Here is a 22,911-nt window from a genome sequence, read left to right as displayed (position 1 = left end):
GTTGTAAGCTTATGTATAAATTCCTGTTTAGTATTATTAAGCTCACTAAATGCTTTCTCTGACCCTTTATGGAAGCCTCTTCTTACTACATCTTCATACTTTGACGAGTCTCGGGTTGAAGCATCACACTCCCAACTGTTGGGATTAAGGGGTTTATACACCCTCTTCTTATTGGTGTGTGGAGGTGGATATTTGATTAGAGGTGACTTGGCTCTACGGTAGGTGCCGCTTGAGCTGGTATTATCAAACGAATATTGTGTATTAGGCACTTTTCTATAGTGGTGTTTGGAGTTTATCTTGAAATTTGTATTCGGTAGGCCTAATTTACGATTAGTAGGCTGTTTCCTGGGATCTGTTGGATGGTAATGAGTGTCTTGCCCCACAGTACAGCTTGTGTCGTAGTCCTTTAGATCTCTAAGAAATTTATTTTCTTTAGTTTTAATAATATTGTCCTCTATTCGTTGTAGTTTATCTTTGGTTAGTGTTTCAAGGTTAATGAAATCTTCAAGATCTTTCATAGGTTTAAACCTTTCTTCAATAAGTAGGATTTCTTCCTCTATTTTTCAGAGGGATTGCTCTCTGTTATCTATAATAAGTTGTATAAGTGCGCGTGAGCATATCTCTAGTATGTCATTCCACTTAGAAAGAAAACCTGGGTCATCTAGATTAAGGGTAGGTGTTTTCGAAATACATAGACCCCTAGGAACTATTTTATTTTCCAAATACTTTGTCAATGTGGTATGCTCCCACCATTGTTTAATTTCCAGTATCAATAGTTTTTCATACCTCAAGGAATTGTCGCAGAATGTATTTGCATGAACCTCAGGTTCTAAGATTCTCTCTTTGGTAGAGAATATGTTCCCTATCTTAAGTAGCCTATTCTGTCTCTGTGTGTGGAGCATGATAGATGCAGAAAAACCGGAAATTGGCAGCAGACTCACCCCAGGGACCAAACAGATAATATAACAAAAAGACGCCCTCTGGGCCAACTGTCAAGCTTGCCTTGCAACATCAGTTTTAGCCTCTATGTATTGTGCTTCTAATGATTTACAAGTTTTCTCTAATGTCTGTTCTTTTAATCTAGACGACTTTTTAATTCCAGCTACACCAGCAATTAATGTCCCCCTCAAAAAGGCCTTAAAAGCTTCCCAAACTATCAGTGGCCGTGCTGTTACAGGGTTATCCACAAAGAAACCTTCCCACTGTGTCACCAGTGTCGCTCCTGTACCCATCAAGAAAAGCCAAAAGGGGTTTAATTTCCAAAATGACTGGCCTCTATCAATGGCAAAATCAATAAACAAACAGAGGCGAATGGTCAGAGATCCCCCTAGCCCTATATACTCCATCCCCCTTACCAACGGTACCAGAGAGTGCGACAGCAAATCTAAAAAATGCATTGTATGATGTAGAAAAGCAGGAGAATTGGACCTCTTTTGGGTGCCTCAGTTGCCATACATCTACTAGCCCCATTTCATCCACCAAAGCAGAAAAGGCCGACTTAGATTGACCAATTACAACATTTTGCTCTCGCCATCTATCCACCTCTTTATTTATCACATTATTGAAATCCCCTATACAAATAGTAGGAACCTCTGGGAACATTGCCATGAATTCTCCACACTTCCTTAATACCTCACTATTGTATGGTGGGGGTATATATACAGCTAACAGTATCACCGGAACCCAATTAATGACGGCTTTCATCAGCACAAACCTTCCCCCTGCAGCCACCTGAATTTTTCCCAAGCAGAAGCCGAGACTTTTATGCACCAATACAGAGATCCCTCGAGAATTAGTTGTGTGTGTAGAGTGGTACACCCTACCCACCCATGCTTTTTTTAATACTATTTCACTGTGTAGATGAGTCTCCAAAAAACAAACAATATCAGAATCATTTTTTCTAATTTGTCGTAGCACAAGAGAACGTTTCACAGCATTATTTAGGCCCTGCACATTCCAGGAAAGAATTTTTAGCTCCTTATCAGATGCACTAGAACACATACAAAAAACACATATACTGAGTCTCTCTGATCCCACTGCCCCATGCCCTAACCCCCTGCAGAGCATACATTGTCAAATATACTTATAAGCACACATAATCCTTGTTCATGTATTTGCAATAACATTAAAACTAGCCACAATTTAGATTAAATAACATTAACACTAAACCCACGCCCCCAGCCTGTATAATCCACCCAAATTAAGTATACCTTAATCCCTAACTGAAGTTAATTTAGGATACTCAGCAGGCCAGCATATGCCCAAGAGAGGCCACATGCCACCCCTTTGTATTTACAGAATCCAAGCTGCTAATAACTTTGTATTAATGTTATTCGGAAAGTCAGATAATCATTCATCCTGAAAATCCATTCACCATTTCTAAAAACAGCATGTGTGATACCTTTGAGCAGTCATCTCTATAGTACAAGCAGCACATTCTCATGTAAAAAATATTAATAGATTTTGGTATATCCTTTCTAAAAATTAGCTATCAATCTCAACACTGTATTTGATTTATTAAGTCACTCAATCCTTCCATGAGATCAGTTACAGCTGTTCCGTCAAAAAAGTCAGCTAATCAGACACATTTGTAAATGTTCATTCACAACTCTGACAGCAACGCATGGAATGCTGTCCCACAATTAATTGTTCGTAGTCTACTCGTAGTGCATAACTCTGTGCTATTCAGTCTCAGTTTAATATAGCATCAGCACTACATTTAAACATTGGTCTATTGTTAACAGTCACTTTTCTATTAGTTTATTTTTATTAACAGCCACTTTTCTTTTCTGCGTATTTCTCTAATATAATGTCAAAGGAAAAATAGGGAAAGGGGCAACGGGAAACCGCTCTGCACAAGATAGTACCCTACCTCACTAGTAAATCAATAGAATAAATTATATTATATATTATATGAGGGGGTGCTAGGGTCACATACGTAAACATATGGATTCAAAAAGAGGACAGAGTAATGACCTTAGTTAGCACTCCAGGTACATATAATTGTCGCATTAATACATTCAATTTTTATTGATATGCATTAAAAATAATTGGTATAGGTATACTACCAAATAAAAAAAGCAAAATATTAAAAATTGAATAGTGTTGAAAGTAAAGATGTAAAAATTATTTCCATGATTAAGCAGTATGGCGAAACGTACGTCGGGCCGACGTCACGCTGAGTGACGTCAGACCCGAAGTGGGCGGGGCCAATCGCAGCGTTCTGCCGCTCGAGAAAACATTACTAACTGATAGTGAGACTTCTTTCATGAATGCTAATTAGCGCCTTAAATACCTGCTATCCCACCACAATATCCTATTAGCAGATGACATGGGGGAATACTTTAAGTGGCTTAGTGCTAACTAAAGAGACCAACGCTACCTAAAGATATTTATCACTATATATGCAAATTCCTTTGTATCCCAAGTGGCTTAGCGCTGCCTAAACAGATTAGTGTTACTTAAAGAGATAGATTACAACACATGTAATCCCTGTAACACTCAATATCATGAATACCTAGCAAATTAATAATGCATATGAATACCAATGAAGTATAATCTCAGTGGCATAAACTGTAGATACTCTTATACAGATATGCACTATGGTAGGACACCTTGAGCTATAATTTACCAGTGCAAGCAGGCATATATCTAAGAATACAATTACATGCTTGGCAACCTGGTAATACAGTATATAAGACTCTGGGTTTAGGAATGCTTTAATATATATAGGCACAGCTTTGTCTCTTTTGTACATTAAGATATACTTTATCAAGAAGACTCTCTAGTGGATCAACATTGTGGAGGAACAGATCAGGCATTACTGCCATCTATAGTTCATATAAAAATATACAATTATTTAGCCCTATGCAATATGATACATTGTCACAATGGAGATACTGTATAAATGTTTAGTATCCTATTTGCCTAATATGGACTAAATAATAGCCAATACTTATTTTGTACCTATATCCACAATAGATCCCTTATCAGTACACTTTTTTCTTAGAAGTGTTATATAGATCCAGATCGGCTCCACCACAGGGTCAATTAATAATTTTTAAATCTTTACTTTCAACACTATTCAATTTTTAATATTTCGCTTTTTTTATTTGGTAGTATACCTATACCAATTATTTTTAATGCATATCAATAAAAATTTAATGTATTAACGCGACAATTATATGTAACTGGAGTGCTAACTAAGGTCATTACTCTGTCCTCTTTTTGAATCCATATATTTCTCTAATATTGAAGAAGATCTCATTTTTGAAATTGTTGCTACTATGCAACTATATATTGTTTAACCATGGACACATATAATTAAGGAGGTCCCTGGAAGCATCTATAAGACACTGCCGCCTTTCCCAACGTGCGTTTCACCTGTGCTTTGTCCAGGGATCAAGCTGATTCTCTTTCCTGTCAGGTATTTAAATACAATTAAACCAATCAGGTTCCAAATCCAGCAATTGACATTTAAGTTCTTCTTCCCACCTCCTACATTCCTTTCAGTATTGAAATTGACAGCCGAATAAATCCCCTTTAAAAGTTATAACAACAGTAATATCTGTTGAAAATCACATAATATTCTACTTTAACTTATCTACTTTACCATTAAATAAAGAACCCTAACCTATAATTCATGTTATTATTGCAAACAATTTATTTTAGTAACGACACAAACACAGGGCAGTTCATAGCACATCTAGGAAACATTGCCACACAGCAGTTGTAGAAAAGAAAAGTGGTGCAAGATGACATTGTCCTTGGGCCCTCCCACCAACTCTTATATAAGATATTGAAAAGGATATGTACAGTTTAACAAAGCAAGCACTCCAGCGACACGCGTCGGAGACACTACCACTCCCTCTAACCTGTACTCAGTTTTACGTGCTCAATATCAAGTTATCTTTATGTAAGTGTATTCCTTTAATCTCTATTAAACCGCCATGCAGTGCATCACTATGTAGCTTTATTTCTTATCCGTCACGAGCCGCGCACGTGCGGCACGCAATGCTACACAGGCACCGGTCTACTGACACTCCCACCGATCACCCGCCGAGCGTATTGAGCGCAGTTGGACCATCCTATTCACTCCAGCGACAAGAAGTGCCACTTTTGTGGCTGAAGTGCTTGGTTTGTTTAGGCCCCCACAAAACAAGCTACCAATAGCTTAGCTGCCTTAAGTCCAACAGTGCTGTCAATGAACTCTACATTATTAAACCATGACTGCTCGTGCCTCCTCTTTAATCTCCTTTTCTTCTATGGATACCTCCCTCTCATACCTGAAGAACTCCCAAACGTATGTAGACACAGGAATGGATATTACAACTGGAGTGGCACTACATCTGCTTCAGACAGACTGTGACACGGAATATGTGGGCAGCATGGAATCGGTCATCGTGGAATACGCTGCATTGAACAGAGATTTAAACCAATATATAGACGCAGTTGAGGAGACCGTACTTAAATTAAAACATGACCCACCGGAGGAGATCCCGGATTTAAGAGAGCTTGAACACGACAGATACACTGCGCTTCAGAAGAATAATACAGAGGAGGCCCTGAGGCAGGACAATAAATATGTCCAGTTTAAAAAAACAGTTAAGAGACCTGAGAAAACAAATGGGTGCATCACGTGCCTCTGCAGACAAAGCTTTGGAAAATGAAGATGAGATCACCGTTACCCAGAGCAATCTTATAACACAGTTAGAGATGGTGAACCCAGTGAATAACAAAGTATGTGGTCACGCATATGAAAGAGAAGCAATTGAAAAGATGATTGAAAACAAAATTCAGAAGGGTAAATCCGGCAGTTGTCCAAAAATAGGTTGAATCACTCTGACGTGAGTATATCAGATCTTATTAAAGAAAATTGTTAGGAACCCCTCCAGTCAGCACGACAAAACCCGTAGTCTGCTCCGAAGTCTGGTGTTCGCTGGAGCCCCTAGTGGAGGGGACAGACTTGGCTCCAGACGAACGGAGAGTCGTGAAATGTGCACTGACTGGGGAGAACCTAGGAGTAGCGTAAAGTAGTACACAGCAGCGTGAGATCCAAGCAAAGGTCAAGGGCCAGCAGCAGACAGCGATTCCAGATTACGAGCCGAGGTCAGGGGTCACAGGCAATACAACAAGGTCCAGAAAAAAGCCAGGGGTCATAGACGGGAAGTCCAAACTAGAATACAGTACAGGAGCAGGGAACAGGAGCCTAGGTACACTGGGAGCTATAACTGGCAGTGAGGCTCTGTCCTCACTGCCTTAAATAGTGAAAGGACCAATAGCAGTAGAGTGCCAGCGAGACCCCTCCCACTGCACTAATAGCCAGTAATATAAAATGTGCATAGCACCTGATCATTCTACCCCGTGCCAATATCCAATACATCTCACTGACTAAATGCCTACACACTGAGGACTAGTCTGTGCTAATATAATACAAAAAAACAGAAAAGAAAGTTATATTCTTCTGCGCGCATGTGCCCGGCTGTATGACCGCTGGCTGGGCGCTGCAGCAGAGGAGAAGGAGTGTCCCGGTTGTTGCCCAGGTAACCGGGACGTGGAGGGCGGAAGGGACGTCCCGGTCGTCACGCCCGGAAGGGAGCCGCGGGGGCCCGTCGGGAAGCCGCGACTCATAACAAAAATGCACTAAAAAGAGCCATTGACATTCACAGAAAAACGCAGAGTCATCACCGAGCTTAGAATCAGAACCAACCCCCAAAAAATTAAAATACAGCTAGGATCTTGTGACGCAAAGTGCAGATTACAAACACTTTGTGCAATACTGATGAAACAGCAGCAAAGTGGAAGGTTTGAGTAATACATATACACGTCTATTTTGACATTCATGCTTACATTACTTCTGCCAGCAACATTGTTCTTTGTTACTAAAACATCTAGGTAACATTGGCACACGGCAGTTGCAGAAAAGAAAAGTGGTGCAAGATGGAATTGTCCTTGGGCCCTCCCACCAACCCTTATGTAAGATATTGAAACACATGTACAGTTTAACAAACCAAGCACTTTAGCTACAAGGAGTGCCACTTTTGTGGCTGAAGTGCTTGGTCTGTTTGGGCCCCCACAAAACAAGTTAACAATGGCCTTAAGGCACCTAAGCTAACAGTGCAGTTAATTAACTCTACTGTGGCAACATGTCATTATCCTCAGCCTCATCCTCATCAGTGTGTACATCATCCTCACAAATTATTAATTCATCTGTGCTGGAATCCACCATTACAGAAGTCTCTGTACTTACTGATGTAATTGGCGGGAAAGGCCTGCCTCGTGGAAATTGTAGTTCATTTTGATGAACATCATCTTTCCCACATTTTGAGGAAGTAGCCTTCTACGCCGATCGCTGACAAGGTTCCCAGCTGCGCTGAAAACTGTTTCCGAGTACACACTGGAGGGTGGGCAGCCTAGGTAGTGCAAAGCGAGTTGGTAAATGGGTCTCCAAATGGCCTTTTTTTCCTCCCAGTATGTAAAGGGACTGTGTGATGTGTCTCTTTCTATGCTGTCGTTAAAATAATCCTTCACCATCCTTTGGATGTTGGTAGTAGGTTCAGGTGGAGTTATGGCAGAGGTGCCACGTTTTTGGTCAATTTTTTTTAGACCAGACCAGATGTCAAAATGTTCTGCTGAGTCATCTGCATCATCCCTGGGCCTCTTGGGAAAGCTACATTTTTTCCAAGCAGCAGTTAACCAAGAAACTGAAGGAGGGGACGCCGTCCTGTCACGTAACGCTTCAGGTGTCATCTTGCTCACCAGGAGCTCCTTGCATCTGTTTATATCTAGGTCAGTTGGAAACAAAGAGAAGACATAAACCGAGGATCACGCAGTCACCAAAACGTAGTGATCTGATTTCAAGATTTTGATAACTCTTGGATCCTGGCGAAGCGACAAAAGTACTTGATCTACAAGTCTGACATACTTTGTGTAATTGCTTTATTTCAGCTCCTTCTTCAGTTTCTCAAGCTGCTTTACCAAAAGTCTAACTAAGGGAATCACTTGGCTCAAGCTAGCAGTGTCTGAACTCACTTTACAGGTGACTACTTCGAATAGTTTCAGCACCTTGCACAACACGGAAATTATTCTCCACTGCACTTGAGTAAAATACATTCCCACTGCTTTCCCAATGTCATTGTGGAGTAAGCGTGGATGGCTTTTCGCTGTTCCTCCATCCTCAGAAGCATATACAGGATGGAATTCCACCTTAATACCACCTCTTGCTTCAGTTGGTGGCAGGGCAAATTAAATTGCTCTAGTAGCTGCTGCAATCTCCTACATGCTGTTGCCGAATGCCGAAAATGTCCAGATATTTTACGGGCCACAGACAGCCTCTCCTGCATGTCCCTGTCATTTTCTAGCAACATGCTGTCATGATGGAATTTGGTAACAGGGACCCAAGACCTCAATAAACTGTCTAAAACCAGCTGCATCAATAGTGGATATTGGACGCAGATCTAATAATAGCATAGTCGCCACGGCGTCTGTGATCCGCTTTGCAACTGGGTGACAGCTTTCATACTTGCTTCCTCTTGCAAAGGATTGTTTAACAGTCAATTGTTGTAAACTACTACTAGTCGTCTTCTTGGTCTGCTTCTGGGATAAAGATCTGCCCCCAGCAGCAGCAGTGGGAAGAACGCTCAGGAATTCTTCTGAGGAATCTTGGATAGCGAAGGAGTCATTTAGCCTTAGCAACTTGGATGCAAGACTAACTTCGATCGCTACTGAGGATATTAATGAGGAAGGTGTTGAGTGTGTAGATTGGAGGTGCCGGGATCTAGCTGAGAGGAGGGACCTAGCTGATGCTGGACTTCTTGTTATTTTTTTACCAAAAGTTTCAGATTTTCCCAACCATTTGCCATGAACTCGCTTCAAATGGCATAACATGGATGAGGTTCCTAGATGGGTAAGGTCTCTACCTCTACTGACTGTGGCTTTACAAATGCTACAAATGGCTAGACAACTGTTAGCAGGATTTGGGCAAAAATAATTCCACACATATGAGGTGGATTTTTTGGTCTTATGCCCAGGCATGATAATGGCCGCCTTCTAATCACGTGCAAAAACTGCTTTCTCTGGTGCAGGACTTACACAGACATCATCATGGTTATCAACATTCTCATTAGCACCGTCGTCAGCTACACAAATATCCCCCTCATCCTGTTGCATAATCAAAGTGGCATCCTCAATATGCGGCTACACTTGGGGGCTGCTAATCCACACATCTGCAGAAATGCTGAAAAGAGGCTTCTTTATGGGTACAGTATCAGAAAGGTCAGGCTTACACATAGCACTGGTGGATGGACTATCCTCAGGGATTTGTGTGATTTCTGAATCTGAACATACATTTTCTTCTAATGCCATACTGTTTTCTTCCAGCTCGGCTTTTACATGTAAAAGTATTTGGGCACCACTTTTTGAGTCAGAAAGACAAAGTCTCGCTTGGTCATGACTGTCTTTACAAGAAGATGGCTCAGTGACAGTTGCAGAACTGGCACTCATAGAGAAAGGCGAAGGTCTGATTCTTTCCTTGCCACTGCGTGTATAGAATGGCATGTTGGCAATTTAATTTTTTTCTGCAGATAACTTTGCTTGGATTACAGGTCTCTATTCTTGACCAAGGTAAAAGGTGTCTTTTACATTTTAGTTTTCCTGACTTAAAAACACTATGCACTTTATCATAGGCTTTAGAAGATGATGTAGCGGGATTACTATCATCATGACCAGTGTCAGCAGTTGCTTGGTGCTCCTGGTTTTCTGTGTACTGCTGTGATCCATTTTGATAACACAGTACAATGTGACTGCAGATTTTGAAGAACACAGACAGCACTATTATTTCAATTTCAGCAATGACAAATGGCAATGAAGCAATGGCATGTAGACTGTAGACTGTCAACAACACTGGGACCTCTCCTGTTTCTGTGTGAGCTATAGCAACACAGTACACTGTGACTGCAGATTTTGAAGAACATTGACAGTCCTATTATGTCTCTCTGTGAAATGGCAACGCATCTCCATGGAGGATGGTACTTATAGAATCCAAAACTCACGAGATCCGACAATGAAACAATGACGTTTTGTCTCGTTTTCACTTCCGAGGGAGCGCGAAAGTATCGAGCCGACTTGGAAGATAAATTTGTTTTGTGGCAGTTCACCAGGTGGTAAGCTACAGAGCATACAGACACACTGGGCCACATACAAATTAGCATAACTGGGGGCAAATATGCCATGGCTGTACTAAGAATCTAGAAGTAAAACCACAAAAATACAAAATAATTATCTATGAAAATACACCAAATAAATTCCAAAATAAATCCCCTTTGTCCCTCCAAGAACCAATCTTCTTGTCCAAGATAATAATTTATTGCTGCAATGCCAAAGTTATAGGAAATATGGATATAAAGCAATTTGACATCAATTGCCAACCAATGGTATATATCTTTCAAAAATACATTAGCCATTATCGAGATGTTTGTGAAATTTCAAAAAGAGGCAGAAGGTAGGAATTAGTATTAGTATTAGGTGCATATAAAAAGTGCTTGACACATTTTGTAAATCACCTCTTCAGTCACATCTTTGTTTAAATGTATTGTAAAATAATTACTGGAATTTCAAATGAGAGATCACCCAGTTTGGTGTAATAGTCTATATTTCCAAATGAGCAAATGGCTTAATTTAAACATTCATTAATGTCTTATATTATTATTACCCATCCTTTATATGCAGCTTTGATAATTATTATTGGGTCATCTACTAACACTCCCAAAACCTTTTGTTCGGATAAAGTTATATTCAACATACTTTTATTTTTCTTTAAGAAGAATCAGAACACAAATCTTCTATAACAGTCTTGTAGAAACATCCAACAGAAAGTCTTTATACTGGGGAGTATAGAATCCAATTTAAATTTGAATTTACTCATCCCAGTATCAACGATCTTGCTTTCAATTATAATTCATATTTTATTAATATCATATACAATAATACTTCTTCAAAGTTAGATTATTTAAATCAGAAAAATTTATTTCATTCTATAATATTTCCAAATTTGTGAGCCAATTCAAATCTTCATCCTTCAAGATGATAGATAGAGCCCCTAAAATATATATATTGATTCATTTCTACAAATAGGTCAAAGTGGTTGGGTTCTGAGTAAAAGATAATCATCTCCTCTTTAGATATGATTTTTAAGTTTCAGAAAGGAATATATTAAATACATTGGAAATACCTTTGGGTTTCAATAATTATTTATATATGAATTATCTTTTCTCCTCTTCTTTCTCTTGGTCTGAGAACATTGTAAAAGAAATTTGCTTCTTTTGAGGTCCCCGTATATATATTGCTTTACAACAATATTTATATTCCGGAGCCAAATCTCATATGTGACTTATTCTGCTCCATTGATTTATCTTCCATTTCTGTATATTCTTATTATTGGGTCTAGCTTCTGTAAATGTAAAATCATGAATCCTTTTAAGTGTTTTTACTAGAGGGCCTTAATGCTTTTTAGATTGCTCTAAATAATTTATGAGGACTGATACATTATGTATTTGATCTTTCTCCCTTTGGATGGCTGATTTGGGTTTAAATACCCATAAACCCAATATGGCTTACAAACACTTTATTGCTTTTGAAGTATCTGTCAGTAATACCAGCAAACATATCAAACAAATTAATTTAACCATATGTAAACATTTGGATAGCTTAGGATGCACTGTCTGTATTTCAATGCTGATTTTAATTCTCACTAACTTAAACAGCAATATAAAATAATCAGTTAGAAAATGTTAGAGTGGTGACAGTTTACAACTTTATTACTGGATTATGATTGACTTAATTTACAAGTTTTTCTGTGTATTTTAATTTTGGACAAGCTTAACAAAGAAGTTACTTTACAGCAATATTGAAGTATCTAATGAATATAAATAAAATGCAACTTATTATTTTAATTAGGATTCAGAAGAAAAATGCTCTAGGGCATTACATTCAATGGAAACATCACAAGTCCACTACAGTAAGTGCTTTTAAAATCAAAGTATTTGAATCTGAAGGCGATTTTGTGAGAAGCAACATATCTCTACTAGCAAGCAGCTAAAAAAATCAGTGTGCTGTGTATGACAGCACAATCCAAAACAAACAAAGCATTTTTTTTTAACTAATCAATTGTATTAATTGGAATACTTTCTTGCTACAAGTGTAGGTCTGTCACCGTTAAAAGAGCTACGTCAGTGCATTAATAGAAAACTGAGGCAGAGGAACAAATTGTTGGCTCACAGAATCCTGAGGAAAGTCCAAGGCTGTCCATGAGTGCTATGTGTGAGTCTGAAAGTTCAGATTCGGACACAAGTTATAGAGCAGCCTTCTTCCAAAATTTCTCAACCATTTGGAAAAGTGAGGATTATTATTATTATTATTCATCTTTATTTATATGGCGCCACAGTTTCTGCAGCGCTACACAAAATACAAAATATAATAAAAAACAGTAGACCATACAGGGGTAGAGAGCCAAGCCGAGTAAAACCAAGACTCCAAAAGCTCCAAGGAAGCAAGCACAGTGATGTTGGAGAAGAAGAAATGGTGCTGAGACAGAATGGAAGAGGGCCCTGCTCGTAAGAGCTTACATACTAAAGGGAGGGGAAACAGACATTAAGCACGAGAGGAGTCAGGGGAGGGGAGCAAGCGCACAAGGAGCACAAACAGGGAAGTGGGAGGTAGGGACAGCAAGGAAGGAGCAGGTTATATGGATGGCTGGTAGGCTTTTGAGGTGGAGGATAAGTAGTAATGATGATGATTTATTCAGGATGCTATTTGGGAACATGCAAATCAGCAACAGGATATGGGGGAATAATTTTGGACGAATGTGTTTTTCTTGACCTAGATAATGAGGATGCTGTTTATTTTTTCCAAATAAGGCAGCCACCAGTGGTACCAAATTCAAACATTCATGTTTGTCAATCTCACTATAAGTGCATTGTCATGCCTGGGGAAAAGACAAAAAATCCAACTCTTGCGTGTGGAATTATATTTATAATAACACAGACAACATTTGTCAAGGCATCTGTAGCCTTTGTGACACAACAATGAGTAGAGGTAGGGAAGCTGAACATCTAGGCATCTTTAATCTGTTACGTCATTTGCAGTGAGTTTATTCCATTGATTTATCAAAAGCAGGAAGAAGTATCGTAACAAGCAGTCAAGCATCAGAATGGATAGATACCTCATGCAATCTTCTCCGTCAACACCTTAATCATCCTCATTATCAGTACGTAGTCCAGCATCCAATTAGCAAATGCAAACGGACTCCTCTAATGAAATCATGATTCCAAAAAAGAATGCTTTGGCGCTAGGGCTGCTGTGGCTGAGGGTGAATCTTATATTCAGAAAGGGACCAAGAAAACTAAGCATAGTTTTAAACAACAGTCTGTGAAACAACTGTTTGCAAGTGGAACCAAGCATGACAGCCAGCATCCTGTCACACTAAAGCCACGACAGCTATGTTACCATTGGATGTATTTCCAGGGTCCACCATCAATGTATCAGGATTTAGCAGATTAGATGAGGTCAGCTGTCCACGCTACCAATTTCATTTCTCCTGAACAGTAACTCAGCTGTATTGGGAGTGTATATACAGTCATTCAGTCCTGTAAAATGGCATTGACTATCTACTTAACTAACGTTATGTGGACAAGTGGTACTGGTCAAACAAAATACTACATGACCATGACAGCCTAATGAGTAAGTGTATCATCTTTAGCAGCAGCACCTGTAGCATCATCCTCCTCCTCATTCTTTCAGAATCCTTTCATCTACTCTCTATATCACTGGCAACACTAGGAAACATGATGAGGTCAGTCTCTTCAAAAAACTCAGGAATGTCATAGCAAAAAAGGCTCACCCACAAAGACTCTCCTCAGGATTCTTCAATGGCAATAGCTGAGCGAGCATTGGGTGCGCATTACGACACAGTGAATTTCAACATGTACCACTGTTTGCACACACAATAAACTTGGTAGTACAATTACTGGAAGAACAGCAACAAGCCATCAAGATCTACACATCAAACCATGAGATAGGGAGAGGGGGGGGGACTATTACCTTACACCAGCACACTGGAGAATCCTTTCTAAATTTTAACAAATTATGTGAGCTCAGATACTGCTAACCTGAGTCAAGTCATACCCTAATCAAACTAATGGAAAAGCAGCTACAGAAGCTGAAGGAGGAGATGAAATAAAACAATTCTGTTAAGTATGTTGGCCTTGTAGAAGGTTCTTTATTTGTTTCACCGATACCCAACAATTTGCAGCATCTTGAAATTGGATCACTACATTTTGGCAAACATGCTTGATCCCAGGTTTGAATCACGTGTAATGCCTTTCTTTCCAACTGACACAAATCTTGAGATGTAAACAACTCATTGTGAGCAAGCTGTCAGCTCAAGTCGCACATGACACATCCCCTGCTTTAGCTTTTCCTAAAATTGATACTGCCAGGAAAAAAAATTAGCATTTCTAAGAGTCTCACAGATTATGAGTAAACACAGAACACCAATGTGAAAGATTATTATACCCAAATACATTGAGACCTCTACTACATCTCAATCTGATACACCTTGCATTAGTAGAATGGTGGAGTATTACTTAAACGATAATGCACAAATTAGCATCTCATAAAGTCCCTTTGAATTCTGCAATTTGGAGCCCACTGTACAAATTAGCTATGGTGCACTTAAACTGCCCAACCTGCAGTGTGTACTCTGAAAGAGTGTTTAGCACAGCCGAGAACATTTTGTGCGATCATTGAAGGAGGCTACTTTCCAAAAATGAAGAAAAAAAACTCTTGTTCATCAAAATTAACTACAAATTGTGTGAGGAACACAACTATTCCCGCCAATTACAAGTAATCTGTAATGCTGGATTCCAGTGGGAATGAAGTAATATTGTATGATGATGATATTGACATCAATGATGAGGATGTTAATGAGGGTGATTACACTGTCAACATTGAGGAAGATGACCACTGTTAGCCTAAAGCCCATTAGTAAATTGTTAAAATCCTTATCTATTCTACAGTTCAACAAGCAGTAAACTAAAATGTTTTAATTTTATGAGGGCCCAAACAATCAAGTACTTCCGCCACAAAAGTGAAATTCCCTGTCGCTGAAGTATTTGGTTTGTTAAACTATACTTGTCACTTAACATATTGGTGGGTTGGATTACCAAAGGACAATTCCATGATGGACTTTGCCCATCTTGTTGTATCTTCTCTAAAATGACCTTTTCTTACAGTCACAACTCTCCCTTTCTACAATGTGTCACACATGATGTCTAATATTGAGAATAACCAATATGTTCATTATCTTTCTCCTACTATTTTACTTCTGTGTGAGGTCCATCATTGTGTGTCTCCTTTTCTAAAATGACAATTTATTAATGCCACTGTTATCCATTTAATGAGCTTTTATCATTGCTGCGGCACCCCGTCTATAATGTGTCACACATGGGGGTAAATGTATCAATCTGCGGGTTCTTCAACACCCGCGTGTTCAGCCTCTTCCGCGATTAAATTTCAAGCGGCGCTGCATTGTAAAGGGACGTTAACCCTTTACAATACAGCGTCGCTTGAAATTTAATCGCCGAACACGCGGGTGTTGAAGAACCCGCAGATTGATACATTTACCCCATGGTGTCTAATGTCGAGAATAACAAATATATCCATTGTCTTTCTCAAACCATTAAACTTCTGGGAGAGGTCCACCTTGGTGCATATTCATTTCTACAATGAAAATTAATAAAACTGCTTTCCATTGAATGAGCTTTTATTAGTGCCACTGCAGTAAATGTAAATGATACTAATTATATAAGTGCAAATGTAGGATCAAAAACAGCACAAAATTACAAGATTTGACTTGTTTTAACCATTTTTAATGAAAACCAGATCCACAACTAAAACCCAAACTTATGAAGCAAATTACAAAACTGGTTTCAGAACCAAATCCAATATATGGAGGTCTGCGCAAATCTTTAGTAAATAGTTTTGATAAAATCAATAAAAGATTCCATCTTAGAAAGACATGAATAGATGTGAGAAATATATGTTTTATCATAACTGATACAACATAGTAAGAAACTATGCGATTATAACTTTCATTATATGTAATCTATTTGATCTAATGTTGTATTGGTGTTTATTGGAGAATATATGTGCCAGTGTATTTGTATGCTAAGTGTATGAAACTAGCAGATTATTGATTTATCTTCTGAGGACATATACTCAGTATACACTTATTGAGATATTTTACATAGAAACATAGAATTTGCATGTTTGTATAATAGAAAGCAATATGTATGTGATAATTTTAATAATGTTTTAGGCATTTAAGTTGACTAGACGAATACTCAAGCAGTTCATATAGCTTTATAATATATCACATATGCTCACTGTGTAATAAAGATATGCACGATGTACTGTATGTATGGTACATTTACAACTTACTTTTATTCAAATATTCAGAAGATTAGTAAACAAAATACCGTAGTACCTGTCTAGCAGGACTGGAACAGTGAGTTGTTTATATCTGCAGAAACATTAAGGATAGCACAGTGCAACTGAAAATAATATTATTATAATCATAATATAGCATACAGGTTTTAGCAGCTCACTAACAAAAGTTTAGTTGTAAAAACAGTCTATGCTGTTATCTCTATTATTCCCTATTTCATTAGTAAACACCATTAAATTTCCACTCCACTATGATATCTGTATATTTTCTTAAGCCAGGAATTACCCCTCATAGATGTGCAGTATATTTATAAGCTGTAGAAATGCAACTTGGATAATAATTTTAAGATCTCGTACACATGGGCATCAAAATCAAGCATTCAATATGTGCCAAAAAGCCTACTAAATAAAATTTTAAAAATAATTTAATAAACTAGGGGTGGGAAAGTATTTTAGCCCTTCTACTTTAATAAAACTGTATACTGATTACAATGTGGAAAGACTGCACAATATGTATCGATTGCTCAATATATATGTAATATTTCCACATTGTGGAACTATGTACAGTATATAAATATACACTGATCAGCCACAACATTGAATCCACCTGCCTAAAATTGTGGAGGTCTGCCTCGTGCCGTCGAAGCAGCTCTGGCCCGTCAAGGCATGGACTCCACATCCTCTAAAGGTGTCCTGTGGTGTCTGGCACCAAGACGTTAGCAGCAGATCCTTTAAGTCCTGTAAGTTGCTAGGTGGGGCCTCCATGGCTCGGACTCGTTTTTCCAGCACATCCCACAGATGTTTGACAGGACTGAGATCTAAGGAATTTGGAGGCCAAGTCAACACCTTAAACGCTTTGGGGTAAATGTGTCAAGCTGTGGGTTTGAATAAGTGGAGATGTTGCCTATAGCAACTAATCAGATACTAGCTATAATTTATTTAGTCAATTGAAAATAAATGAGAGCTAGAATATGTTTGGTGGTTATAGGCAACATCGCCACTTTTTCAAACCTGCATCTTGATAAACTCACTCCTTTGTCATGTTCCTCAAACAATTCCTGAACAATTTTTGCAGTGTGGCAGGGCACATTATCCTGCTAAAGGAGGCCTCTGCCATCAGGGAATACAATTGCCATGAAGGGGTGTACGCTGCAAAAATTTGGCACAATGTCATGGACTGTCATGTTAACCCAGACAAATGGCACACAACGTAGTAAGCGGAGAGGCTTTGGAACGCACCTCTGAGCGCTGTCTGCTCAGTATACTCTAAACTCCTAACCTCCTCTTCCACCTCTGCTTTCACATGACATGCTCATGCCTGTGTCTGTGTAACCGGCACACACATTTTGCATCCTCCAGAGAGATTTTGAAAAGGAGATAATGCAATGTAGGACAGCTAATAAACATGACTGCCACATGTATGCTTCAAAAGATGGATAACTTACTATGTAACGGCAAAAAAGTTCATGTGTGATTGCCATTTTAACATAAATTTATATTTTATATTTTTTATTGCTACATATAGTTTTGGAATGCATTTTTTTTAAGCTGCAATTAAAAACAAACATTTCACTTAGGTCTTTGTTATACTTACTTTTAGCTCAGGTAGTAGCTGCATAATAAATCTAAAGCACAAGTTCCTTCCATATAATGTCACTTTAAGCACTGTCTATACCTTGTTAATTGATGCTTATCCATTATTAATGCCTTAAATTTCAATTAGACAGATACTGTACTGAAGATATTTTTACATATAGTTGATTTTATAAAACTAGCAGGTACTACTTATGCTTTTCTGTCTTTTATGGAAGCGTTTTCTTCCATTAAACACAGGAAAGCATATGCTCTCTACAGACACTGTAATTAAACAACTCAACCCCCATAAAAAAAAAAAAAAACATCAAACAAATACACAGTACATACTAATATTTTTTCGCGGATTCATCATTTAAAAGGATACTGTACAATACTCAATGGGATTCCAATCTGGTAGTCATTGATAGCATTGAGAACACGAAGATCACGACACATATTGACAAAATCGGATGGTGAATATGAATCTATAAAACATTTTCCAAAAGAAGCAGCCTGCAATTAAAAAGATTGGCTTAGTGTCTAACAAAAAATCTATTTGTTTAATGGTAGCACCGAAGAGACATAGAAGAGACAAAACGGACCTGACTATGGTGAAATAACTTATTGGGTGTTCTAGGACATGTGTCACATAAATATCATTTGGGATACAGTAAAATAATTTACACTAGAAAAAAAACTGAACACACCTTGGGAAATAAGGCCATCAAGCATGTTGAAAGGTGGATATAACATTCCAGCATGGTCAGGGTCAATTTAAAAAAAAAAAAAAGAAAAAGGAAAGAAAATGTAACACTGCCCTGGTTACATATAAGTATTCCTAGAAAAAGAATACATGAAAACCTTCAAAGAGATATTGTTTGGGTGCATTTGATAACAATGTTTCTTGAGAAAGTATGTCTAAGGTGATACCATGAAAGAGAAAAAGCATCATCAGCAAAGGGCAACAGTGGGTGGAAGCACATACACCAGAGCCACGAAAGCCATGCATTAATTCAAAGTCTGTTTCATCAAAAGTGTTCCAATTATCTACTCCCCAGGTTAACGCATTTCATTACAGGGTGACAATGCCCCCATTCATAAAGCACATGTGGTTGCCAAATGGTTTGAAGAGCAAGACACCCACTTGAGCATTTATGGAATATTCTGGCAAGACACCTGAGACATTGTTCTCAACCCTCATCAACCAGGATTCAGATGAGCGAGTTTCTTACAGAAGAAAGATGCAGCATTTCTCTTGCACAATGCCAAACATTGGTAGACTCAGTACCAAAGAGCAAAAAAACAAAAAATAACAAACAAAAAAATGGAAAAACAACGGGGGAAAAAACCCACAGCCTGTACTGGCCTGCACTGTACGAGCTATTGCGTGATCTTAGAAGTCATATCTTGGTTGTTTATGATTATGCAATTGTCAACAAAGTTAAACATTCCTTTTGTTTCAAATTAAACAAGATCAATGATCTAGACAAGATCAACAGGGTCACAATCCATACCAAATCATCACAGCCTTCAACCCGCCCATCTCAGATTTTCATGAAATTTGGTAGAATGGTAATGACAAAATTACTGTCATATGTAAAATGTTAGCCCTCCGTGATACACGGTGTTGATGCAACAGGGTTGCAAACATGTCAAAAAATGGAAAATTTATGCTTGCCAGGTCAACTAAAACAAATCATAAATTTGCTTGTAATTGTGATAGAACTTTAATGTTGGTCTTGTTTTCAAGATAAGTCCTTAGTTTTCATTAAAATATTGTTTTATATTTAATTACGGACATTTACATTTCAAGGTCACATGATCTGACCTTTGACCTTGAATATCTAATAAAGTGTATGTTTAATTTTCTTGGACATAAAGTATGTAAGGCAGTAAAATACAACATTTCTTTGATATAAGTTTTATTTTGGAAAGCCTTTGGGAACAGGAGTAAAATAAAATTCTGAAAACTATACATATCACAATCAATGAAATACATGAACACGCTCCGTCGGCCACAGTCTCTGCAAATGGTCTATCCTCGGTCCCCTTCACTATTTCCAATGGCACACGGCAGGGCTGTCCCCTTTCTCCGCTCATTTTTGCCCTTATCATAGAACCTTTAGCAGCTAGAATCCGGGCTAACCAGCAAATTCTAGGCATCCCGGTGGGTAGCTCTTCCCATAAAATAGCATTATACGCGGATGACGTCCTGTTAACAATTGCTAATCCAATTTCCTCTGTCCCTCCTCTTGTAGACGAATTAATGCTTTACGGCCACTTCTCAGGATATAAAGTTAACGCGGACAAGACAGAAGTCTTAGACTTTTATGTCTCCTCAGCTGACAAGGTGTCTTTAGAAAGCTCCTTCCCGTTCAACTGGCGCCCTCAAAAACTCAAGTACCTTGGGGTATATCTAACTAAACAACCTCATCAGCTTTTTCAGGCCAACTTCCCCCACACTCTTGCTCAAGTTAAGCTAGACCTTGTTTCATGGTCGCAACTATACATCTCCTGGATAGGTCGTATTAATGCGGTCAAGATGAACATACTCCCTAGACTCCTCTACCTTTTTCAAACCCTCCCCATCCGAGTCCCCCCCTACGTTTTTAAATTTCTCCATTTCCATGTATCTAAATTCATTTGGGCGGGTAAGCGCCCCCGAGTCCGTTTCAAGCTTCTACAGAGAGCCCCGCGGGGAGGGGGACTGGGAATCCCTGATTTTCGACGCTATTACCTCTCCGCTCAGCTTGCTCAATGCGTTCTGTGGTGTAGCTTGTCTCCCTCCAGGGTCTGGGTCGAGATTGAGGCTGAAAGTCTGGGTATGCTATCCCCATCCACTCTCCTATGGCTTCCACGAGCTCGTCGACCAAAACGTGTCTCACTTTATCCGGTCATTACACATTCCCTAGCGGTCTGGGACTCATGCTCTCAAAAATTTGGCCTTTCCCCCCATCCTTCTCCCCTAGTTCCTTTGTTTAACTCCTCAGACTTCGCTCCAGGCCTTACCCCTAAAGCATTCTCCTCGTGGACCTCACAAGGGGTCCGTTTCTTAAACGATCTCACCTCTACAGCTGTGTTCCCCTCGTTTTCTGACATCCAATCGCAAATAAATATTCCCACTAAATTATTTTACCAATTCCTTCAGCTCCGCCACTTTCACCATACTGTCAAATCTCGCCTCTCCTCCCGCCCCCTTACCCCATTTGAACGTCTCTGTCTCCGTCAGTCTTCCACGAAAGGCCTTATTTCAACATTATATTATGAACTTGTCCCACCTTCCTCAAATACTAGAGTCTCGCATGAACTGGCCTGGGAACATGACCTGGGTGAAGTTCTTTTGAGCGAAGAATGGTCGGAGATATATGAGAATGCTGCCTCCAGCTCAATCTGCGTTAAAATAAAAGAGAATGCCTATAAGGTATTGTACTGCTGGTACTACGTTCCCTCCCGGATACATAAATTCCTCCCAGACTCTTCTGATCGCTGTTGGCGTGGGTGCTCCCATGAGGGTAACTTTATCCATATATGGTGGACTTGTCCCAAACTCTCAAACTTCTGGGCCGAGATCAAACACCTGATCCAATCGATTATTCAGGTAACGATTCCATTTGAGCCTAAATTTTTCCTCTTGCCCCTGGGAGCGCCAGCGGCAACTCGGCATGAGAATAAGTTAGCTAGGCATATCTTATCGGCAGCTACCTGCCAAATAGCAGCAGACTGGAGGCAGCAAACTCCACCTTAGCTTCAAGCCGTTATCAATAGAGTCTGGCAGGTTCACCGCCTGGAATATATGACTAGCATTATCAATAGGACATCAAGATCGTTCACTAAGGTATGGAGCCCATGGCTCTCATTTTTTCAGATTTATCCCCCTTTCACTTGACTCTTCTTTTACACATGTCCGTCCTCCTCCTGTAAACCCCTCTCTTTCTCTTTTCTTCTCTCTTCCCTTTCCTGTTCTCTACTGTACTAGTCTCTCTCCTTTTCTCCTCCTGCGTCATGCCACTCTCTGTTGAGGCATTTCGCCCCCTCCCTTATTTCCTTAAAAATCCTTGGTCAACTGCCATACACGCATATTGTTGCACTGATTATTTATATCTTTATACTGATTATATGCTTTGTTAACTGTGATGTGCTTCTATTGCTTGTTTTTTTTTTTCTTACTGACAGTGCATGTCGGTTCTGTTTGTTACTTGACCATTCAAAAATAAAAATTAAAAAAAAAATAAAAAAATACATGAACACGTGATTACAAGAGTTCTGTACCATAGAATTATGTATAATGCTGTGTAGAATTAGAATTCTGAGGAAAACTTACAGGTCAGTACCTCCTCCTCCTCAGCAATGCTTTTTTCGGTGTTTTGAGTGTCCACAGCAGGTAGTGTGTAGGTTCGTCCAGTTGCAGTCCAAGGATCAACCTTCGTGAGAACTTGTTCTCCTGGAATGTTCAAGATGTGTGGCTGATGAGGGTACTTATATGATGGTGATGGACCATTGGGATATAGAAAACTGAAAAAACTGATTAAAACCTCCTGTGATGTTGCATTCATATTCATGGCACAACCTAATCACTAAGCATAATTATAGATGCAAGTGACAAAACTTTTAATTCTTCCAAAGGCAATGTTTCATATGGAGTATTGGTTTCCTTCACTGCACTGGATGAGTCTGTAGAAAACCTCTTCATTATTAAGCTATTTCATGTTCCTGGCATAAAAGCATCAATGTTTGAGTTCCAGGTACTCATCATGCTTCCGCATGTCGGTTGTGTACCATTTTCTCCCATAAGAACGCAGTGTTTTGGACGCAGAGAGGCAAATTTTGAAAACCCCA

The 22,911-nt window shown here is 39.1% G+C and overlaps 1 protein-coding gene across 4 annotated transcripts in view; it reads right to left on the bottom strand.

Moving 5' to 3' along the window:
• VPS16 (VPS16 core subunit of CORVET and HOPS complexes) overlaps positions 1–22,911 on the bottom strand; it is a 521,592-nt gene that overhangs the window by 313,099 nt on the left and 185,582 nt on the right. For all 4 annotated transcript variants that reach the window (XR_012678248.1, XM_075179981.1, XM_075179978.1 and 1 more), the window contains exons 13-14: positions 18,461–18,588; positions 16,541–16,576 (exon numbers count right to left, since the gene is read on the bottom strand). Coding sequence is in view for 3 of the 4 variants with exons in the window: in XM_075179981.1 (XP_075036082.1) it covers positions 16,541–16,576; positions 18,461–18,588 (164 nt within the window). In the remaining variant the exon portion in view is untranslated. The remainder of the gene's footprint in view (positions 1–16,540; positions 16,577–18,460; positions 18,589–22,911) is intronic.

Source organism: Mixophyes fleayi, chromosome 7 (genome assembly GCF_038048845.1).
Source record: "Mixophyes fleayi isolate aMixFle1 chromosome 7, aMixFle1.hap1, whole genome shotgun sequence".
In the NCBI taxonomy this organism is placed as follows: domain Eukaryota; kingdom Metazoa; phylum Chordata; class Amphibia; order Anura; family Limnodynastidae; genus Mixophyes; species Mixophyes fleayi.
Note: the sequence above shows the minus strand (reverse complement) of the source record. Positions and strands in the feature narration are given on the sequence as shown.